Source organism: Leucopleurus acutus, assembly GCF_964270905.1.
Source record: "Leucopleurus acutus genome assembly, chromosome: 3".
NCBI lineage: Eukaryota > Metazoa > Chordata > Mammalia > Artiodactyla > Delphinidae > Leucopleurus > Leucopleurus acutus.
Genome location: NC_139145.1, coordinates 13,409,058 through 13,431,195, shown reverse-complemented (window position 1 = coordinate 13,431,195; position 22,138 = coordinate 13,409,058). Strand labels below are relative to the sequence as shown.

At 49.3% G+C, this 22,138-nt stretch overlaps 1 protein-coding gene and 1 pseudogene across 4 annotated transcripts in view; one reads left to right on the top strand and one right to left on the bottom strand.

Annotated features, from left to right (window-relative positions):
- The window catches only part of AP1M1 (adaptor related protein complex 1 subunit mu 1), a 29,910-nt gene extending 18,273 nt beyond the window's left edge, over nucleotides 1–11,637 (top strand). For all 3 annotated transcript variants that reach the window (XM_082836686.1, XM_082836688.1, XM_082836687.1), the window contains 7 exons: nucleotides 1,557–1,683; nucleotides 2,735–2,877; nucleotides 3,343–3,414; nucleotides 3,929–4,087; nucleotides 9,742–9,867; nucleotides 10,501–10,576; nucleotides 10,737–11,637. In XM_082836686.1, the coding sequence (XP_082692812.1) occupies nucleotides 1,557–1,683; nucleotides 2,735–2,877; nucleotides 3,343–3,414; nucleotides 3,929–4,087; nucleotides 9,742–9,867; nucleotides 10,501–10,576; nucleotides 10,737–10,759 (726 nt within the window). In that variant the 3' untranslated portion in view covers nucleotides 10,760–11,637. The remainder of the gene's footprint in view (nucleotides 1–1,556; nucleotides 1,684–2,734; nucleotides 2,878–3,342; nucleotides 3,415–3,928; nucleotides 4,088–9,741; nucleotides 9,868–10,500; nucleotides 10,577–10,736) is intronic.
- A 3,370-nt stretch (nucleotides 11,638–15,007) lies between these two features.
- Nucleotides 15,008–15,899, bottom strand: LOC309958746 (NADH-cytochrome b5 reductase 3-like; annotated as a pseudogene). Its single transcript has one exon. The product of its transcript is annotated as an NADH-cytochrome b5 reductase 3-like (transcript).
- Nucleotides 15,900–22,138: the final 6,239 nt, after the last annotated feature.

Sequence of the window (22,138 nt, the reverse complement as noted above, 5' to 3'; positions counted from 1 at the left end):
TTAGCCTTAGAGGCTGCATGGCTTTTGTCTCCACTTCCTGAGCCTTCTTTCCCATCATTCAGCTATAGAGGGTGGTGCAGTCCCAACTCCCCAAGGGGAGATAGCCCCCCAGAGAAGGGGGTCTAAGGGCAGACTGTCGGGGGGGAACACGGAGGACCCGCAGAGTAAGGCAGGTGGTAGTGTCAGCTGCCCAGAGCCCAGGGGCGAAGGGCCATGTCTGCACGGGCTCGCCGAGTGCCCACTGCCCCAGGCACTGTCCTCGTGCTGGACCCAGCAGTGAGCAGCCTGACATGACCCCTCACCCGAGCGTGGACAGGATGGATGGACAGGCAGACAGGGCTGGCAAGAGGCAGAGGAGGAAGCAGCTTCTGTGTGCTGTGGGATCAGGTTGCTGCCTGTTGAGGCGAGGACAGTGAGAGGCCAGCGTGGTCAGAGCATAGTGAGAGACGGGAAGTGATGGAGCCACACCCTGCAGGGCCTTCTGTCCTGTTTTGTGCCTTTCTCGGGGTCATCGTCCACATGGCGCCTCAATTCTCCACTTCCCTCAGAGGCGGAGGGCTTTCATGTGTGCACGTGTTACTTGCAGACATCTGAGTTAAAGACTGGACAGATTTTCCTGCTTCTCTGCAGAAATCGGAAACTCAGGCCCTCCAAGGAACGGCCCATATGGCCCTAGGGCCTCTGAGTTTGTAGCCCTCTGTTTCACTTGCTGGTGTGGATGTGGCCTCATGCAGAATGGCACTACGGGGTGGTGGTCCAGGCTGTGGCCCCAGCACCTCTGCCAGCCACTCTGTGCCCTCGGCGTGTGGCATCCTCTCTGTGCCTCAGTGTCCTCGTCTCTAAAATGGGCCCAAGGAGAGGTGCTCCAGCAGCCTGGCCCCCTGAGGACAGTCTCCGGGTTTGCCCATCGTCCTACTGTGATTTTTAGTTGCACTCTCAGATGCCTTCCGGTTTGCACAGGAGTTAAAAGGTAGCCCAAGTCACAGCCCCGCCCTATTGAGGAGGAGCTGCTCAGTCAGTGTTGTAGCTGTGATTGTATTTGCTTAAGTGTATTGTTATTTTGGATCGGTGGTTATCAGACATCAGGGCAGCCCTGGGAGCAGGGTCCTGGAAGCTCCGTCTTCAACAAGCCCTAGGGACTTTGCCAGGCCCCACATGGAGAAACAGAGATTTCCAGGAAAGTCAGTCTGGCCTGCTCCCAGCAGATGAGCAGACCTGGTAGAGTCCCTGCCCAGGCCAGCCGAGCACACGGCCTCAAGCCACCAGGTCTGCCCCGGGCATCCCAAGAGCAACTTAGAGGAGAGCCCTCAGAGAGGATTCCAGGCACAGTATCACCTGGCCCATCTGCGAGGGAGGAGCCTAGTGTGGCCTGAGGACTAGAAGGCGGGACCTGTAAGTGTCTGCCTCCCTGGCCTGGCCTGGCACTGCCTCCCCAGCTCAGGGGACAGAGAGAAGGGCTTCGAGAATGGGAGTGGCCAGGAGGGTCACACAGCGTGGTTGGGGGACAGTGACCGGTGCGTGGGGCCTCCCCTCACCCCCTCCTCGCCACCCCCTAGGTCAGTGCCAACGGTAACGTCCTACGCAGTGAGATTGTGGGCTCCATCAAGATGCGGGTCTTCCTGTCGGGCATGCCTGAGCTGCGCCTGGGCCTCAACGACAAGGTTCTCTTCGACAACACGGGCCGTGAGTATGCCACCGGGGCCCAGGTTTCGTCCCTGGGGCAGCTGAGGGACTGTTCACCTGCGTGATGAGCAACAAGTTCATCTCAAGCACTTGGCTTAGAAACACTTTCACGTTGTTTACCAGACAACTGTGAAAACGGATAAACTAACACCTGGACTTAGAGGACATGGGAGAGTGAAAATACTCAAGTCAAGCCCCCTTGTTGCTCCGAGGGCCAGAGGTGCAGGTGAGCACCTTAGGTGCCAAAGCACATGGAGCATCATACAACAGGTCCTCAACTCCACCCTACTGGAAGGTACTGCGGGCTCGCTCTCCCCTCCCAGAACCGGTTTCTGCCCTCACCTCTGGCGCTGGGTCTGGGCTGTTCAAAAGCCACACACAGTGGTTCGAGCATGCGCTGCCTGGCCTGGATGTAGCACTTCCCATGGTGGGGCATGGCCAGAGCGGCCTCAGGAGCCCAGGGTGGCTGGGGCTCCGTGTTTGCAAACTGGACCACCAGCCTCCCCGCCAACCACAGGTCCACCGGCGGCCGGAGCAGTGGCGCGTGTTGTCATAGTTACGTCTGCAGCATCGCTAGTGAGGGCCTCTCTGACGTTAGCCCATCAGAGCAGCTCCCCTCTCAGGACTGAGCTCAACCCACACAGTCTCTCTGGGCTGGGAAACCAAGACAGGACCCCAGGGATGACAGGACCGGCGCCCTCAGGGAGCCCCAAGCCATCACCGAGCACCCTCAGTGGGGTCTGTTAGTCATTCAGCAAACATGTCCCAGGCAGCAACCCTGGCTGGGGACTCATTGTGAACTAGGCCTACTAGCCCTGTCCTCAGCCCAATCTTGGGACGTAATGGGGCTTCCAGCGGGGTGAGGAGAGATGGGGCGTGGCTGCCTCAGAAGCCGGCCCCCTTGGTGTTCGTGGCCCAAGATACTCGCACAGATCTGGGGGCAGCTCTGCTCTGCTGTGTCAGGAGTGAACCCTAGACAGTGGGAGCATTGCTGAGAGAGTGGCCTGGGGGGCCTAGGGACTGTCCCGCCCTCACCCCCACCTCCCCTCAGGTGGCAAAAGCAAGTCCGTGGAGCTGGAGGACGTGAAGTTCCACCAGTGTGTGCGGCTCTCTCGCTTTGAGAACGACCGCACCATCTCCTTCATCCCACCCGATGGCGAGTTTGAGCTCATGTCCTACCGCCTCAACACCCATGTGAGTGCACCAGCCGCCAGCCAAGAGGGCCCCCAGGCCCCCGCCCCTGCTCCTCCCCTGGGGCAGCCTCCCTCCTCTTCCCTGCTGGCTGGGAGCCGTCCCTGTCCACAGCGAGTCTCACGTCTTGTGAGGTGATGCCCAGGATGGGCACAGCTCCCCATGAGCAGCCTGGGCTCCAAGGAGCCTGTTTGACAATGCAAGGCTCTGAACTTTCTGAACTGAGGGGCCAGACCCCTTTGACACCACTGCCCATTTCCCAGGCATTCCCCACCAGAGCGTCCTCGGTGATGTTTTCTGCATTTTCTCCAGTGCTCTGACCCATCCTGGCACCAGCTGTGGAGCCCCGAGCAGCAGTGTGCTGGGCTCACACCTGGCCCTGTGGTCCCTTGCCCTCAGTTTCCCCTCTGTGAAACAGGGCTTTGTAAAACGACTGGTTGTGAGCGCCATCTTCACTCTCCCCGACAGGTCAAGCCCTTGATCTGGATCGAGTCTGTGATTGAAAAGCATTCCCACAGCCGCATCGAGTACATGATCAAGGTGTGTGTGCATCCTGCACGCAGCATCAGCCAGGCGTGTGGGGCATAAGAGGGGGCATTTGGGCTCCCCCGCCTAGTGCAGGCCTTCTGGGATCTCTGGCCTGTCCGGGGCCTTGGGCACAGAGAGGACACACTGCCCGGATCTTGTGTGCGGCCACCGTGGCAGTGGCCTGTGACCAAGTGTCCAGGTGGAGCACGTCTGCCACTCAGTGACCTCACCTAGCCCAGGCCAGCCCTGGTCACACAGACCTTTTCCCTGGAGGCCAGGGCCAGAGGGAGGGATTGGGAGTCCCAAAGGCCAAGGGGACAGGAGGGCAGAGACTGACCGTCCAAAGTTGAGCTTAAGGAAGTCCTCAGGGGGTGGGAGAGGGCGTGGGGGTCAGCTCGGTCCTGGGAGTGGGACTCCCAGAGGCCAGGCCAAGGGGCATGTGGCCCTTGTGGGAGCAGGCTGGGTGGGAGCCAGGCTGTCTCACCTTCGCCCGCCGCAACCTTGGCCACATTGGCCTCGTCTCCAGGCCAAGAGCCAGTTCAAGCGGCGGTCAACAGCCAACAACGTGGAGATCCACATCCCTGTGCCCAACGATGCCGACTCACCCAAGTTCAAGACGACAGTGGGGAGCGTCAAGTGGGTCCCCGAGAACAGTGAGATTGTGTGGTCCATCAAGTCCTTCCCGGTGAGCACCCTTCTCGGCGGGGCACCCCCTCCAGACAGGCGTGGGCAGAGGCCTGCTCGGCTCAGCCTGGCTGGGGCAGGGTTGGGGCTGGGGCCCAGGGTAGGGGGGCACTCCACCTTCCTCTTGTGTGTGAACCAGCCTGTCTTCAGAGTCATGGCAGGGGTCCCTCTCTCCCTCCTCCTTTCTCCCTCTGACACTCCTGTTTAGAGCTCAGCATCCCTCCTGGGGAACAGACTGCCTTGGGGCCAGAGCCTCACGGGAATCCAGCACCAGCTCCAGGAAGGTAGAGCACTTCCTGCCCCGGCCCACAGGCTGCTATAGCCACCTGGCTTGTGTTCAGGATTTTGAGCACTTGAGTCCGGGTTTGTGTAAAGAGTGCCCTGGGACTGGAAGATGGGTAAGCGGCTGCGCCGACTCAGGGTGCGGCCCATCGCCCTTCTCATGAGAAACAAGATGGAGCACTTTTTCACGTCTCAGAGGACTGTTTGCGCTTCTTTCTCGGGAAACTATAGTAGCTGTCTCTTGCTCACTTCTCTGTCAACTTTGCTCATTTTCTTCTTAGTTTCCAAAAGCTGTTTACACATGGGCAAGATTAGTACCTTTTCTTTGATATCAGTTGCAAATGGTATTTCTCAGTGTTTGGTGTTTGTCTTTTGACTTTGCTTCTGGTGTTTTTTGCTGTGTAACCTTTTTGATTGCTTCTTCTTTTAATTGTTTAATGTAGTCACATTTCTCAGTCTTTCTTTTATTGTGTTTGGATTTTAAGTCATGATTTGAAAGGCTTCCCCATTCCAGGCTATAAAGCAATTCACCCATGTTTGCTTCTAGAACGAGTACAGTAGTATTTTTCACCTTAGGCTTTAGGTCCTTTTGGAGCACAGTCTGGTAAATGGGTGACATACAGATCCAACTTTATCTTTTCCCACATGGCTATCCAGTTTCCTAACATCATTCACTAAAAAGTCCCATCTTTTCCCCAGTGGTTTGAAATGCCGTGTTTTTCAAAAATCAAATTTTCATGCGGCATTAGGTCTCTTTTTGAGCATCCTCTTGTCTGTCTCTCCGTGCCGCAAGGCCACATTTTAACTTTATTCTATGTTTTAACATCTGGTAGGGCCAACCCTACCCCTACCGTAACTCCCCACAACCTCACTGCTTGTCTGTTTCCTGGCAACTCTTGCTTGTTTCATTTTTCTTATAAATTTTAGAATCAGTTTGTTTGCACTAAATTTGTAAGTTAATTGGGAAGGATTAACACCTTTTTGAGGCCGAATTATCCTATCAATAGCCTTGCCCCACTCTTGCCTTTGTGCCTTTTGGGAATGTTTTAATGCTTACCTTATATATACCTCATATGGCCTCTCCCATTGTTTTTAAAGGTACTTTTATTTAAATATAACATGCAGAAAAGTAACAAGTGATATGTGTACAACTCAGTGAATTTCCTCAGAGTGAACACAACTGAACCGGATAAAAGCCACAGAACACTTCTTGCCTCCAGGACACCCCAAAGATCTCTTCTGGTTTTGCATATTTCTCATTAAGATAATTTTTAAGTTGATATTTTGGTAACTGGGGTCTTCTCTTCCATTGTGTCTTACAACAGGTTGCTAACATTGGTATGGTAATTTTGTGTCCTGGTACCTTACTAAATTTTTTGTTTCTGGTAGTTTTTCTTTCAATTCTCATGGATTTTTAGATATTCTTCCACACTGTTTGCAGCCAGATGCAGTTTCCCCTTTTCCTCTCCCATTCTTGGGCACCTTATGGCTTCTGGCATCTCACTGCTTCACTTGCTATCTCCATTGCCTGTAAATGGCGGTGGAGAGAGCAGCCTCCTGGCTTTGCCCCCAGCTGGAGCTGGCAGGGTTTCCCCTCTTAAGTGTGTTGCTGCTTTGGGCTACAATTCACTTCAGTCCTACTTTACTATGTTTTTATTTTTTATTTTATTTTATTTTTTTAATATTTATTTTTATTTGGTTGCGCTGGGTCTTAGTTGGGGCAGGCAGGCTCCTTAGTTGTAGCACACAGGCTCCTTAGTTGTGTCATGTGAACTTTTAGTTGCTGCGTGCGAACTGTTAGTTGCTGCATGCATGTGGGATCTAGTTCCCTGACCAGGGATCAAACCTGGGCCCCCTGCATTGGGAGCGCAGAGTCCTAACCACTGTGCCACCAGGGAAGTCCCCTTTACTGTGTTTTTAGCACAAATGGCCAACGAATTTACCCAAACGCCTCTTCAGTGTCTGTAAGTTCCTGTATCAATATAGGATGGATCTTGAACCATCCATGCATTCTGGCAAACCCCACTTGATCATGATCTGTTTTCTCTTTAATGTGCTATTAATCTTGTTGGTTAACATTGTATGTAGGATTTTTACATTGAGATCCATAACTGAGATTGATTTTTTTTTGGTACAGTCTCTATCAGGTATCAATATTGTACCCATTTCATTATTTTTTTGTCTCCCTTTTCCATGATGCAGAACAGTTTAAGTAGCCTTGAGATCGTCTTGCCTTGAGAGGATTGGTAGAATTTGGCTGTGTGACCCTCTGTATCTCTGTTACTTTCTCTACCTCATTGGTGGAAATTAGACCATTTAGAGTTTCTATTTCTGTTGGAGTCAGTTTAGGTAAATTGTATTTTCCTACAAAATTATCCATCCTAACCAGGTTTTCAAATTTGTCTACACAGAGTTGTAGAAAATTGGTGTCTTTTTTTCCCCTTCTCTTATGACAATTACTTCTCCCTTGTTATATCTTATTTTGCGTACTTGTGCCTTCTTTTTTCCTTGATAAGGTTACCTGGTGGTTTACGTATTTTTTTTCCAGATTCACTTTTTAGTTTATTTGTTGTAATAGTTTTCAGTTTTATAAGTCTTTAATTTGAGTTTCTTCATCCTTTCTTTGCTCTAGTTTTCAAGTTCTGTATTTTAATTTGATTATTTTGTTTTAAAATTTGTATTGATATAAATGAATATTTAAGCCACAAATGTTCCTCTGAACCCCGCCTTAGCTGTATAGCCCATAGGTCTGGCATGTAATATTTGATATTATCTAGAAATTATTTAATTGAATGGAGAGTGTTTTTTTGTTTTGTTTTGTCTTGTTTGAATTTCCTGGTCAAGGGGTTTTTTCCATTTTGTCTTCACTATAAATTTGGTGCTTTGAGACCAGAGAATGTTATTCATGCTGTTTCTACTTTTAGAATTTATTGAAGTGTTCATTGTGCACTAATAGAAGGTCAAAGTTTGTGAATATCCCATATGTAGTTGAGAAGAAGATAGGGCCTCTGTTATTGGGGTAGAGAATTTGACACATGTGCCATGAGGTCTGCCATGATGCCATGACAGCATCAGTCAGACAGAGAGCTGGGCCAGCTCTGCCTTCCTCTGGTTCTCTTCTCCTCTCTTGTAGCATCTGCTTAACAAAAGTTGCTGCCATGTTATTTGGTGCATAGATACTCCTATCTATTGTATCCTCCCTATGGATCATAGGAATAGCCTTTAGGATGTGGACTGTCATCCTCTGCACCTGTAATTCTTTGCCCTGAATTCTCCGCTGTGGCAGCAGCCCTGCTCTATTTTGTTTGACTTTGGCTGGCATGCCTTCACCCATTCTTTCTACTGGTTTAGCCTTTCTCACTCTGCTTTTACAGTGTGGAGTTGGGTTTTGGTCTGTGAGCCAACCTCTAAGTCTTTCTCATTAATAGGAGAAGTAAACCCATGTACATGGACATGACTGACACAAGGTAGGCTTGCAGACTTCCACCCCCCCCCCCCAGAGAGGGCCAGCCTCTCTGCATATTGTTTTGCTTTCATTTTCCACTTTGCTTTTTCTTTAATTACTACTCTTAACCTTTTTTTGTTTGTTTGTTTTTGGACTGCGTTTGGGTCTTCGTTGCTGTGTGCGGGCTTTCTCTAGTTGCAGCGAGCGGGGGCTACTCTTTGTTGTGGTGTGCAGGCTTCTTGTTGCGATGGCTTCTCTTGTTACGGAGCACGGGCTCTAGGCACGTGGGCTTCAGTAGTTGCAGCATGCAGGCTCAGTAGTTGCGGTACATGGGCCCTAGAGCGCACAGGCTTCATCAGTTGTGGCTTGCGGGCTCTAGAGCACAGGCTCAGTAGTTGCAGCACATGGGTTTAGTTGCTCCGTGGCGTGTGGGATCTTCCCGGGACAGGGATTGAACCCGTGACCCCTGCATTGGCAGGCAGGTTCTTTTTTTTTTTAATTAATTAATTTATTTTTGGCTGTGTTGGGTCTTTGTTGCTGCGCACATGCTTTCTCTAGTTGTTGAGAGCGGGGGCTACTTTTTGTTGCCGTGAGCGGGTTTCTCGCTGAGGTGGCTTCTCGTTGTGGAGCACGGGCTCTAGGAGCACTGGCTCAGTAGTTGTGGCTCACGGCCTCTAGAGCACAGGCTCAGTAGATGCGGCGCACAGGCTTAGTTGCTCCGTGGCATGTGGGATCTTCCCGGACCAGGGCTCGAACCCGTGTCCCCTGCATTGGCAGGTGGATTCTTAACCACTGCGCCACCAGGGAAGTCCCTCCACTTTGTTTTTATAAGGCTCAGGTTTTTGGTCAGGTGGTTGTTTCATACACAGGCTGATGGAGCTGATTTTATTCCTTTGCTGCCTGCTTCGTCTATTGCTGAGACCACATTATTCTCCCCTCGTTGTCCCAGAATCTGCACTCAGCACATAGCACCGAGTCAGGCAGAGTCCACGTTCCTGCACTAATGAGCAGAGACTGACCACTCGCTTCATCCTGGGGCGGTGGGGGGGGGGGGGGGGGGAGGGGAGCATGAGCTCAGCCCTGGGGAGGCGTGGCTCTCTCCTGCCCTGCCCTGCCCCCTGTCCGAGGCATGCAGAAGTAGCTCTGGTCGGCAGTGACTCCTGTTGCCAGAGGCATGGGGATCAAAACCCTCCATGTCCCGGGTGTGATGAGAGCTATGCTCCCCACTCCTCCCTGCTGTTCTGGGTGAGGCTCACCGGGTGCTTGGACAACCAGGCCAAGACTCCTGACTCCTCGTGGCCGAGAGGAGGGTTCCAGTCATTCCTGGCCCTGCTCCAAGCACCATCTCTGGAGTCATTGCTCAGCTTCCAGGGCCAGAGCCACGCCCTTTGGGGGCAAGACCCAGGGCCAGCTCATCAGTCAGCCCCCAACCTTGGTCTCTTATTTTTGTTGCCTCTCCCTGTTCCCTTTTCTTCATTTTGACATGTCCCTCTTGCTTTCACACACCTTCCTGACACTGGGCTCTGGGGGTGTTCACTTAGACTCTGGCCTGGGCAGGTAGGGGCCCTTGTCCCACGGCAGCCCACATCTGCGCTGTGTGCTCGCTCTCCCTCTCTGTTCTTCCCTCCCAAGGCCTGTTGGTCTTATTTTCCTTGAAGCAGCTAGGCTTCTGTGCCTGGCAACTTGTGAAATTTTCTCTTCATCCTCAGAATTCAGCAGTTTTCCCCAGCGGGGCTGGTGGGGGCAGCCTGTGAGGCCTGGAGGACAAGTATGAGTGTTTTGGAGAAGCCAAGGCACTGGGTGACTGCAGGTCACACAGGAAGAGGTTGGTGGCCGAGCCAGCAGCCTGGCATTCTCTAGGGGCAGCTGTTGGCTGAGCTTGCCTGGGGCCTCAGCCTGACCACCTCCACCCTGGTGTTCTCCCCCAGGGCGGCAAGGAGTACCTGATGCGGGCCCACTTCGGCCTGCCCAGCGTGGAGGCGGAGGACAAGGAGGGCAAGCCTCCGATCAGTGTCAAGTTTGAGATCCCCTACTTCACTACCTCCGGCATCCAGGTACATGCGGCCAGGGCCAGGGCCCCAGAGCAGACATGGACAGGCCCAGGGGGGCCTCACAGGGACCGGGACCAGGTGTCAGTCCAGGCTCAGAGGGTTGCAGGTGACAGACATCTGTGCAAAGAGTTAGAAAAGGGTGCTAATTGGCTTGTCCTGGGGCTCCGCGGTGCTCCTGGCTCTGCCTGTCTCCGAGGGCAGCCCGGCCCTAATGGAAAGAGGCCCACAGTTGTTTACCCAGACCTGACCTGTGCTTGAGCTCCAAGCTCAGAGACGCATTCAGTCCCCAAAACTAGAGTTTGAGCCTCTAGCATCCACACACTTGCCACCATGGGACCCATTTTCCTGGGCACCTCCGCAGAAGACCTGCATGGGGAAGAGAACCCTGGACGGGACCCCTTCTCCAGGAATCTGCTGGAGGGCTGTGCCCGAGAGCGCACATCTGGCTCTTTGCCGCATCTTCTAGAAGTACCTCCACCCTCCCTCAGCCTCAGAGAGGTTCAGACAGATCAAGGCCCTTTGCCCCCTCCCTCGCCCTCCTGGTCACAGCCTGGCCCCGGGAGGAATGACTAAGCGGGGACCAGGAAGGGGGATGGGGGTGTGTGCATGCTTAGGGCCCTGGTACCTGTGCCCCAGGTGCGCTACCTGAAGATCATCGAGAAGAGCGGCTACCAGGCCCTACCGTGGGTTCGTTACATCACTCAGAACGGAGGTGCGTGCGGCCCACCCGTGGGGCAGGTTGGGGGGGTGTGAAAAGGTCCCTGGTGGGCATGCTGCTGTCTCCAGGGTGGTGCTCACGGAGCAGCCCCAGGGTCGGGGCAGGTGGGTCCAGGGTGCGGAGCAGACAACAGACACCTCCTCCTCACTCCTAGATTACCAGCTCCGGACCCAGTGAGGGGCCACGGTGGCCAACGCTCCCGGCCCGGCACTGGGGCTCCTGGTGGAAGCACCGGGAGGAAGCACCTGCCAAGCCTGCCGGAAGGAAGGGCTCCCCTGGACACCAGCCACCCTCCCGGCTCCACCCAGGGGCCCCTCCTCCTCCAGGCGCACCTGCTGTGCCGTCGCCACTCTCATCCCCCAAATCCCTTTTCCCAGAAGAGGCTTATCTTCAAGAAGTCTCGTCTCTTTGCCCCCGAGTCAGTTTGAAGGGAAGGAAAGAAATCTTTCCCTCCAGAGATCAAATACAGCCTTCTGTGCTGTTTAGCTCCTAGTCACGAAAAGATTGGGAAACGCTCGCCAGACCACTGTCTGGCCGGGCTGGCAGGGCCACCGTTTTGTTGCCATTCTGTTGAACGTTGTAGGTGTATTGAGTGTTCCTGGATTTTTGTCTTGGTCCGTTGTGTTTACGTGAACTTCACTGTCCACGCCTCCTGCCCCTCATCCTGAAGCGCTCAGGCAGCACTTAGCGAGGACAGGACCTCCCCGTTCCTCGCCCTCCTCCCCAGCGAGGCTGACGCTGGGTCGCCTTCCCACGTCGGGCCAGAACCTGGCACTTTGATCGGAGGCTGCAGCTGATGGCTGTTCCTTGGAGGCTCCTTGGCCTGGACGCATAGGCTTCAACAGAGGCGCCTTCTGAGGGCCAGCCTGTGCCACACGATGCTGTCACTCAGCCACATCAGTGTTTGTCCCCCCGGGGAGGTGGGGTCCAGGAAGGGCCCCTGGCCTCAGAGGGTGGGGCGCACGGGTCATCCACATCCGTGCTTGGACACCACCCCCTTCAACCCTGTCTGTGTTTGTGTCATGAGTACATTAAATTCCATCAGTTACACATGCTGCCTGCCTTCCATCTGATGCAGCGTGGTACTGACTCCCCATGGATGACCAGGGGGAGGTGCAGGCTCTCGCCAACCTATGTGTGGCTCCGTGTGGTGTCACCAGCTCCCAGTGCCCCTACATCCCCCAGGGAAGATGGGAACAGGCAATGGGATGGCAGAGCCATTGCACTGGGCCACCAGGGCCACCCCTTCCAGGGGGGCCACACAGAGGAGAGCACGTGAGCAAAATGTATCCCTCTCATCGGAGATGACTGTTACAACCCCCAACCCTCAGATCACCAACAGCTTGCCCCCATCCCTTCCCAGCCCAGTGGTCTTCCTTAGAGTGTGGTCCTGGTACCAGCAACATCAGCGTCCTCTTCGAGCTCACTACAAATGCAGGTTCACAGGCCCACCCTGACCTGCTGAGGCAGAGTCTCGGGATGGGGCCCAGGAGACCAGTTAACAGGCTCTACATGTGATTCGTGCACGCACTGGAGTCTGAGAACCGCTGCCTGGTCCATAGAGGGGATCATGGTGGGCACATGGGCAGGAGGAGCTTGTGTTCCCACTGCAGGCACCTGCACCCACTGTCCCTCCAACGCTGATGGCCCTGCCTGCCCTACACCCTCTTACATTCAAGGACTGTGTTTTCTTCTCCCTCTCCCATATCACCCAGCTCCTCCCTGGAGGTCTAGTGGGCATCAGCCTGAGTGGAAGCTTGGCCTTCTACCGTGTGGAGTAAAGGATGTTGCCCTGGCCCAGGGCTCAGGCCAAAGCCCTTGCAGGCACCCTTAATGCCCCACCCCTCACTCGCATGCCCACATCTGCAGCAAGCCCTGGTGGCCTCCCTCCAGAAGACCCTGGGGAGCCACACTATACAAAGAGACAATGACCAGAATATTCCAAAATTAAACATTTTAAATGTAAAATCTTTACATTCTCAGATTCAGGAAACCAGTGAGGCCAAATCAGGATAAATAAATCTAAGTCTAAAACTAAGAAACATCACAGTCAAAATGCAGAACATTAGAGACTCAGTGAAGATCACAAAAAGCAATGCAAAGAAGATAAAAACACACAACACACACAAAAAAGAAAAAAGCAATTAGGCTGAGAGCTGGTTTCACAACTGCAAGAATGGAAGTCAGAAGATAAAGAATAGGCTCAAGGGCTTCCCTGGTGGCGCAGTGGTTGAGAGTCCGCCTGCCGATGCAGGGGACACAGGTTCGTGCGCCGGTTTGGGAAGATCCCACATGCCGCGGAGCGGCTGGGCCCGTGAGCCATGGCCGCCGAGCCTGCGCGTCCGGAGCCTGTGCTCCACAACGGGAGAGGCCACAACAGTGAGAGGCCTGCATACCGCAAAAAAAAAAAAAAAAAAAAAAAGAATAGGCTCAAATTGCTAAGAGAAGATGACTAGTCTGTGATGACCAATTCTGTGCCCAGCAAAAGAACAAAATTAAAAGTTTAACAATAGCAGACCCTCACGAAGCAACTTGGCGTACAACAAGAAGGAGATTCAGGACTTCCCTGATGGCTCAGTGGTTAAGAATCTGCCTGCCAATGCAGGGGACATGGGTTTGAGCCCTGGTCTGGGACGATCCCACATGCTGCAGAGCAACTAAGCCCATGCGCCACAACTGCTGAATCCTGTGTGCTGCAACTACTGAAGCCCATGCACCTAGAGCCCGTGCTCCACAAGAAGAGAAGCTACCACAAAATGAGAAGCCCGCACACTGCAACAAAGAGTAGCCACCTGCTCTCCACAACTAGAGAAAGCCCGTGCACAGCAATGAAGACCCAACACCGCCAACAACAACAACAACAAAAAAAAGGATTCAATGCAGGAGGAAGGAAAGACTTGAGGAGGATTGCTAAAAAAGCTTGGAAAACATTGGGAATATCTAAACCATCATTGACTATATAAAGCAGTGGTAGTGATGAGTTAGTAATGTCTGAGTAGTAACATAAGGTACAACTAAAATTCTGGACAGCATCCTGCAAAATAGATAGGCAGTTGGCATCCATACCTCCCAAGGTCTTTTTACTGTTTGGGAAAAAGATGGACTAAAGTCTAAAAAAGCTATATATTCTTGTATAACTTCCAAACCAGTGGTTGGGAAACGGTTTAAAGAAAATTTTAACAAACCAACAGGAAAGGAGAGAGGAGCATGAAAAAGCGGGATAAATACAAGGTGTCCTAAGAATCTTTTAATAATAACACTTAAAACTGCACAACTTTTCCTACTGTGCCATAGAAACCGCAAAATAAGATTGTAGAAATAAATCCAAATGTTAGGAATCACAATAAATGTAAATGAAGCAAACCTGCTAGTTTAAGATACAAAATCCAGCTATATCCTGTTTGTGAAATATACACCTGAAATATAAGTACACAACACAGTTAAAAGGAAAATAATGCTAACCAATACCAAAATAAACCTCATGTAGTTATATTAATATCAGACCAAATAGACTTAAGGCCAAAAAAAAAAAAAGTGTACTAGACCTTGAAACACTTTTCACAAATTCCCAAGAATTCTTGGTATTAGAGTCCACATTCTCTAAGGAATTCTCAAGAGAATTAAGTTAGAAATCAACAACAAATGAATTTCTTTAAAATATTTACAAATATAATTAGTTTTCTTTTTTTTTCCAAATTAGCAAAGTTTTACTTCAATTTGCTCATAAATGACTCTAAAAAGCCGATATGCAAGAGGCCGACACGCTGTGGTCTAAAGGCAACGTCGAGGCCACTGAGAATATCCCTCAGACAAGAGGCTCTGCTCAAAATCACCCCCATCTGGGGTGAGGGCAGCAGAATGGGGGTCTGGGACAGAGGGATAAATACATCGTCTTAGCTCTGCCATTAGGGCTGGCAGCCCGGGACCCCAAGCTGGTCAATCAGAGGTCGACTGCTTGGAGCTTCCAAAGCTGCCCGAATGTTTGGGTGTTTTGGCGAAATGCTGAGGCTTTGGGAGGGCCCATGTGCCAGCTGGAAGGGCCCTCGGCCAGCCCCCTCCTCCTACTGCAGCTCCAGGGAGAGCGCAACTCCCTGCTGGCCGGACCTGCTGTGCCCTGGGGTCGAGGCAGCCTCTCACCCAGCAGCCCCTGCCAGGAGGGGGTGGGGAAAGGCATCTCCAGTGAGGCCCAGACAGGAATCTGCCCTAAAGGGGGCTGACAGCGGCCCACCTGTAACAGAGCCCTGCTCCCAAAGGGACCCCTTGGGGACCAGCCCAGCGGGGTGCCCTCCCAGGCACGGGCAGGCCAGGCTGAACCCGGCCGCAGCAGGAGATGTGGGGGAGAGTGGTGTTAACAGACAACAGCAGGAGGGGTGGGTGCAGACAGGGCACGGTGAGTGTGGGGCGGAGCCAGCCCGGGCCCGCCCATCAGAAGGCGAAGGAGCGCTCCTTGGGGTGGCCCACGCTGTCCAGGTTGGGCAGGCAGGCATACTGGATCATGCACGGGGGTCCGCACATCAGCACCAGCGGCTCTTCCTCCAGGGGTGGAAGGTGGTCCCAGATCATCTCCTCGTTCACTAAGCCCTGGCTGTAGTCCCAAGCTTCAGGGGCACTGTCCACCATGTACCAGAGCTTGAAGCACTCAGAATGTTCGTTCTTCAGTTCCTCCAGCTCCAGCCGCAGCAGGAGGTCCTTCTCAGTCTGGTTGGCAAAGCGCAGGTGGCACACAGTGTGATCATCCCTGTCCTTCATGATGGCGCGGATCACCTGTAGCATTGGGGTGATGCCCGTTCCTCCCGCAAACATGCCCACAGACTTCACCGTCTTGATGACCGGGTTGGATTTCTCGTCTGCACAGATGGCAATCTTTCCTTTGCCCTGGTAGACCAGCAGCCCCTCTGGGTCTCGGAACTCAATGGTGCCTCCAATCTTCATGCTTTACAGATACTGGGACATCCCACCAGCGGGAAACTTGTGGTGAGTGTCTTTGAAGTAAACCTTGATGACCAGGTCCACAAAGCCCTTGTCATCGCTGGAGACAGGCATGTAGGGCAGAATAACCAGGTTCCCATCGATTCAAGCCGAGAGGTGGATGTGCTAGCCCTACGGGGAGGCCCAGGATGTGCTGGGGCGACGGTAGAGCAAAGTGGAACCATCAGGTGTCAAGGCTGATGACCTCCTTGTCAATCAGCCACAGCAGGTACTTGATGTCCAGATTCTCGAGGGTGATGGCTAGAGTGGAGATTTGGAACAGCTTCATGAGCAGGCTGTACAGGAACCAGACTGGGGAGAGGACCACGTGGCCCAACGTGCTCAGTCGGGCCCCCGTGGCGGCTCCGCTCTGCTCTAGCTCCGCCGCCGCTGCTGTGACCGCCACGCCCTGGGCCTGCGCCCCCCCCCCCCCCGCCACGTCACTGAGCCCAAATATAGTTTTTAAGAACACTTCTAAATTACCATGTGTAATTAAAGAAGAAAATGTAATGGAAATTAGAAAATACCAGTGATTTTTTTTTTAACCTGGATGCAGGTTACATGGTGTTCTCACTTTTGAAAATTCATCAAGCATTTATGATTGTTCACTCTTCTGTATATATGTTATACTTCAGTAAAATTTATAAAGAAAAAAGACAACAAATATGTAAAGCAGCTAGGGGTGGAAAACACATTAACTTCAAAAGTGTGACAAGGTAAACAGCCTACTTTTCATCAGCAACAAAGGAAACCAGATGAAAGCAAAATGACACTTTCAACGTGCTGAAAGAAAACTGCCAACCCAACAAAAATATTTCAAGAATGAGGTTGAAATAAAAACTTTTTCAGACAAAGCCTGTATGAGTTTGCCAGCAGCAGCCAACTCACACTAAAGAAAATTCTAAATTATATTGCTTCGGGCAAAAAGAAAGTGATCCCAGATGGAAGGTCAAGATGTAAGAAGGAATAAAGAATAAAGAAGGAGTGAATACATGGGAAAACCTAAACAAACATAGGTTGCATAAAACAATAATAATGTTTCCTGGAGTTAAAAAAAGTGATAGAATTAAAATGTACAACAGAAAAAAAAAAAAAAGTCATCAGGGAGTAAGTGGAGTTAGAGTGTTCCAAGTCCACGATTGTGTGGGACAAAAGTAAAAAACATCGATGAAATCTGCATTTTGAAAAGCATGCATTATAACTTCTAAAGGAATCACTACAATAATAAAAGCAGAATTGTAACTTCCAAATGTTCAGAGGGAAGACAATGATTTTTTTAAAAACCCACAGACAACCTAAAAGGAGGCCAGAGAGGCCAGAGGGGGGATAAAAAGGAACATAGAAAGGGTAAAAATAGAAAGTAAATTAATAGGGTAGATTTAAATCTAGATTTAAGTGTGATATCAATTATTACATCAAATGTAAATGGACTATACACTCCAGCTAAAGGTCAGTTTGCCAAACTGGATTTTTTAAAATTTCAACTCTATGTTATTTATAAGAGACACATAAAAACCATTAAAATACAGAAAGTTAAAAAATAACAGGATGGGTACGTCCCTGGTGGTGCAGTGGTTAAGAATCCGCCCGACAATGCAGCGTACACGGGTTCAAGCCCTGGTCCGGGAAGATCCCACATACCGCGGAGCAACTAAGCCCATGCGCTACAACCACTGAGCCTGTGTGCTGCAACTACTGAAGCCCACGAGCCTAGAGCCTGTGCACTGCAACAAAGAGTAGCCCCCACTCGCCACAACCAGAGAAAGGCTACACGCAGCAACGAAGACCCAACGCAGCCAAAGATAAAATTAATTAATTAATTAATTTAAAAACATATATAACAGATGGGGAAAATAACCATAGAAATACCATAAGAAAGCTGGAATTGTTATATTAATATTAGACAACATATGCTTTAAGGCAAAATCATTGCTGGAGATAAAGTGGGACATATTATTATAATAATAATAAAAGATTCATTTCATCAGGAGATAAAAATATTTTTAATTTGTGTGACCCTAATAACATGGCCTCAAAATACATAAAGCAAAATTTGACACAACTACCAGGAGAGATAGTTAAATCCACAGTAATAATGAGCAATTTAAATTCATCTCTCTCAGCAGTTGATAGAACAAGTAAACCAAAAAAGTCAGTAAAGATACAGAATATTTGAACTATACAATTAATAAATTTGACCTAATGGACCTGTATATGTAGAACATTGTATTCAGCAACTACAAAACACATTTTTCTTTGAAGCACACACTGGGTTATAAAGCAAGGTTGAAGGAAATAGTCCCTTTACCAAAATGTTATTTAGTTAGGAATCAATTTTAAAACAATAATAAGAAAAATCTCCATATTTTGGAAACCAGTTCTAAATAACCCACTGATCAAGGAAGAAATTTTAGGAAAATTATATTTTAGGAAATTTTAGGGAAATTAATTTTTAGGAAATAATTAAATTTTGGAAAATTATCTTGAACTGAGAGATAATGAAAATACTTATTTAAAAACTTGTGCAATGCAGCTAAAGTAGCATTTTGAAGGAAATTTGTAGCCTTAAGTGTATTAATACTAGATATTAAAATATATGCAATATACGTTGCATATATGTAATATGTAATACAAAATTATATATATTGATAAAATATATATTATAAAAGAAAGACTGAAAATAATGAGCTAAGCATCTGTCTCCAGAATTTAGGAAAAGAACAAAATAAACCTAAGAGTATAGATAGGAAATAATAAAGAGTAGATATGAAGGAAATAGAAAACAAACATTCAAATAAAAAGAATCAACAAGTCAGCTATTTTAAAAGATGAATGAAATTGAAAAACTGCTGGAAATTTTGAGCAAGATGAATAAAAGGCACTAATAGCTATTATTGGAAATGGGGAAAAAAAAAACATTACTGTAGCTTTTGAAACATTAAAAAGATGAGAACAAGGCAAGTGCCACTTCACAAAGTCACTCAGCCCACTTTCTGTCTACCAAGCTGTGTGCCTGGCCCAGAGCTTCATCCACCTCGAAGAGGACTGTCTTTTTCTAATCCACCTGAAGATACCATATGGGCAAGGAGTACTGGATAAAGGGGTATTATGAACAACTTTATGCCAGCAAACTTGAAAATTTTAGATAAGTTGGACAAATTCCTAGAGGGGAAAAAAACTGACTCAAAAGAAATGAAAAATCTGAATTGTTCTATAACTACTAAAGAAATTAAACTAGTCAAAACTCCAGATCCAGATGACTTTATTGGGAAAGTTTTACCAAACATTAAAGAAAAAAAAAGAAGAATTTCACAAACTCTGCCCAAAGAATAGAAAAATAAGAAACATTTCCTTACTCATTTTAGGAAATCAAGCATGTCCATGAAACAATCTGAGACAAGAAAATTATAGACCAATCTCACTGATGACCATAAATGTGAAAATCCTAAATAAAATTCCAGGAGGTGGGGGGGTGGAGTTGGCAATGTATAGAAAGGACATAACATTGTGACTAAATTGGGTTAAATCCTGGGATGGCAAAATTGGTTTAATACTGGAAAAGCAATCCACTATCTTAAAAGGAGTAAGGGAGGGAAACATATGTGATCATTTCAATAAGTAGGTACAGGTAAAGTATTTGAAAAAATTAAACATTCATTTATGATTTAAAAGAATAAACAACTCTTAAGCAAACTACAGATATTGACAATAGTGTCAAAAAAATGAAGTACCTAGGATTAAATTTTTAAAATACCATGATTATAGAGTCGCAGTATCAAAGATGCCAGTACTCCTCGTGGTAGGCAGAATAATGCCCACCAAAGATGTCCACATTCTAATCCCCCAAACCTATGAATATGTTAAGTTACATGGCAGAGGGGTGTTAAGTTTGCAAATGGGATTAAGGTTGCTAATCAGCTGACCTGAAGAGGGAGATTACCCTGAATAACCTGGATGGGCTCAATGTAATCACAATAGTCCTTAAATGTGGAAGAAAGTGACAGAAGAGGAAGAACCAGAAAGTTGCAGTGTGTGAAGGACTCAGCCCATTGTTGCTGGCTTTGAAGATGCAGGACGGGGCCGTGAGCCAAGGACACAGGCAGCCTCTAGAAGCTGGCAAAGGTGAGGAGACAGATTCTCCGCTGGAACCCCCAGAAGGAATACAGCCCTGCTGACACCTTGCTTTTAGCATGGTGCAACCCATTCCAGACTTCTGACCTCCAGAACTGTTACGTTAATAAATTTGTGTTGTTTTAACTTGGTGGTAATTTGTTACCACAGCAATAAGAAACTAATACCCTCCTCAAATTGAATTATAGCTTAAATGCATTCTTCATCAAAATCCCAGTCAGGTTTTTGTGGAACTTGACAAGCGAATTCTAAAATGTACATGGAAGATCAAAGGGCCAAGAATAATAAAGAATCTTGAAGAAGAATAAGATGGGATGGCTTTCTTAACTGGGCATCAAGACCTACTTAATCGATAGTGATTCAGACACACAACATAAACAGTGTGATTCCTTTGGGATGAAGTTCAAAAACAGGCTTAAACTAAACTATATTCTTGAGTGATGCTTCCAGAGGAAGGGAAAAACTCTTAAAAAGCCAGATGAAGGATAAGTCAGAACAGGGCTACCTGGGGGAGGGGGAGGAGAGGAGAAGGACCAGGGGAGTGTGGGTTGGGATGCTGCCCGTACTCTGTTTCTTGAGTGGATGGTGGTAACACAGATGTTTGCCTCATAACTCTGTTAAACTGTACATTTCTATTTCATGTACTTTACAGTAGGATATTATAATTCCCCCAGTTTAATGTATTACAAATCAGATGACTCTAATTGCAGGCAATCAAAATGGTGGAAAACTCCCCAATTCAGTTTTTGAAGCAGCCAGCACTTGAATACCCAGACCAGTTAAAGATAGGGGAAAAGGGGCTTCCCTGCTGGCGCAGTGGTTAAGAATCTGCCTGCCAATGCGAGGGACACGGGTTCAAGCCCTGGCCCGGGAAGATCCCACATGCCGCGGAGCAACTAAGTCCGTGTGCCACAACTTCTGAACCTGTGCTCAAGAGTCCGCAAGCCACAACTAGTGAGCCCACGTGCCACAACTAGAGCCCGTGCTCCGCAAACAAGAGAAGCCTAGAGCCCGTGCTCCGCAAACAAGAGAAGCCACGACGAGAAGCCCGCGTACCGCAACGAAGAGTAGCCCCCTCTCGCCGCAACTAGAGAAAGCCCGTGCACAGCAACGAAGACCCAACGCAGCCAAAAATAAAAACAAACAAATAAATAATTTTTTTTAGAGATGGGGGGAAGGGCTTCCCTGGTGGCGCAGTGGTTGAGAGTCCGCCTGCCGATGCAGGGGACGCGGGTTCGTGCCCCAGTCCGGGAAGATCCCACATGTCGTGGAGCGGCTGGGCCCGTGAGCCATGGCCGCTGAGCCTGCGCGTCCGGAGCCTGTGCTCTGCAACGGGAGAGGCCACAACAGTAAGAGGCCAGCGTACCGCAAAAAAAAAAAAAAAAAAAAAAAAAAAAAGATAAGGGGGAAAAAGAGGAAACTGTAGATGAGACTTACTTTAGAAGCAAAACTTCTAAACAAAATATTAGCAACCAGAATTGAGCGGCAAGTCAATACTACAACATGCTCTGACTAAGCAAGGTTTATTCCAGGAAGGATATGGGTTCCAGAGTACACTTGATCCCCATAACTCATCCCACCAGCAAACTGAACCACATCAGTAAATTTGGGAAAGGAACGCTTAAGACACAGCAGACTTTTCTAATAGAAACAGGTGTAGGGATAGAAGGAAGCTACTTCCCCATCATAAACGATCCCCATTTACCATCAAACATCAGAAAGAGCCCCTCTCGGAGATCCTAGTAGACAAGCACAGAAGGAAAGGCTTTCTCTGGCACAGACACACAGCCGGCAGGAAGGGCCAGTAATCAATGCCCCCCTAAGCCCCCTATGATTTCACAGCCCCGCCTCAGAAATGCTGAATTTTAAATTAGAGGAAAAAGTAACAATGTCATTGTCCTACGGCCCTGGCCCAAATTCCATCACAATTCCCCTGTATACCCCTCACACAAGCGCAAACAGTCCAAGAACACTCACCATAGCTCTGGAAGAGCTAACGATGGGAAATAACCAAATGGGAGCTGGTGGGATGATGGCAGAACAGTTGTCAATTTATCCAGACACATATTCTGCTCACTCAGTGAATGGCCCAGGGCTGGGGATGCTGACACGGCCACATCTCTCAGCTACGCCCAGTGGTCTCTACCAAAGCTGACCATTTGCCCAGGCTGCGACTTTACAGTTCTACCTCTGGGTATTCACCCAAGAGAACTGAGCACACATGCCATGAAAAGACAGGGGCTCAAATGTTCACAGCAGCCTGACACATGATAGCCCCAGTCTAGAAACACAAGGCATAGATGAGCCACACAATGGAATATTATACAGCGACAAAAAAAGCAGAAGGGCTCTCCCCACGCCACCACAGAACGGATCACAGGCACGAGCGAAAGCAGATGCTGCTGGGACCAGGAGGCTACTGATTGGAGGGAACCTTCTGGAATGATGGGAAAGCTC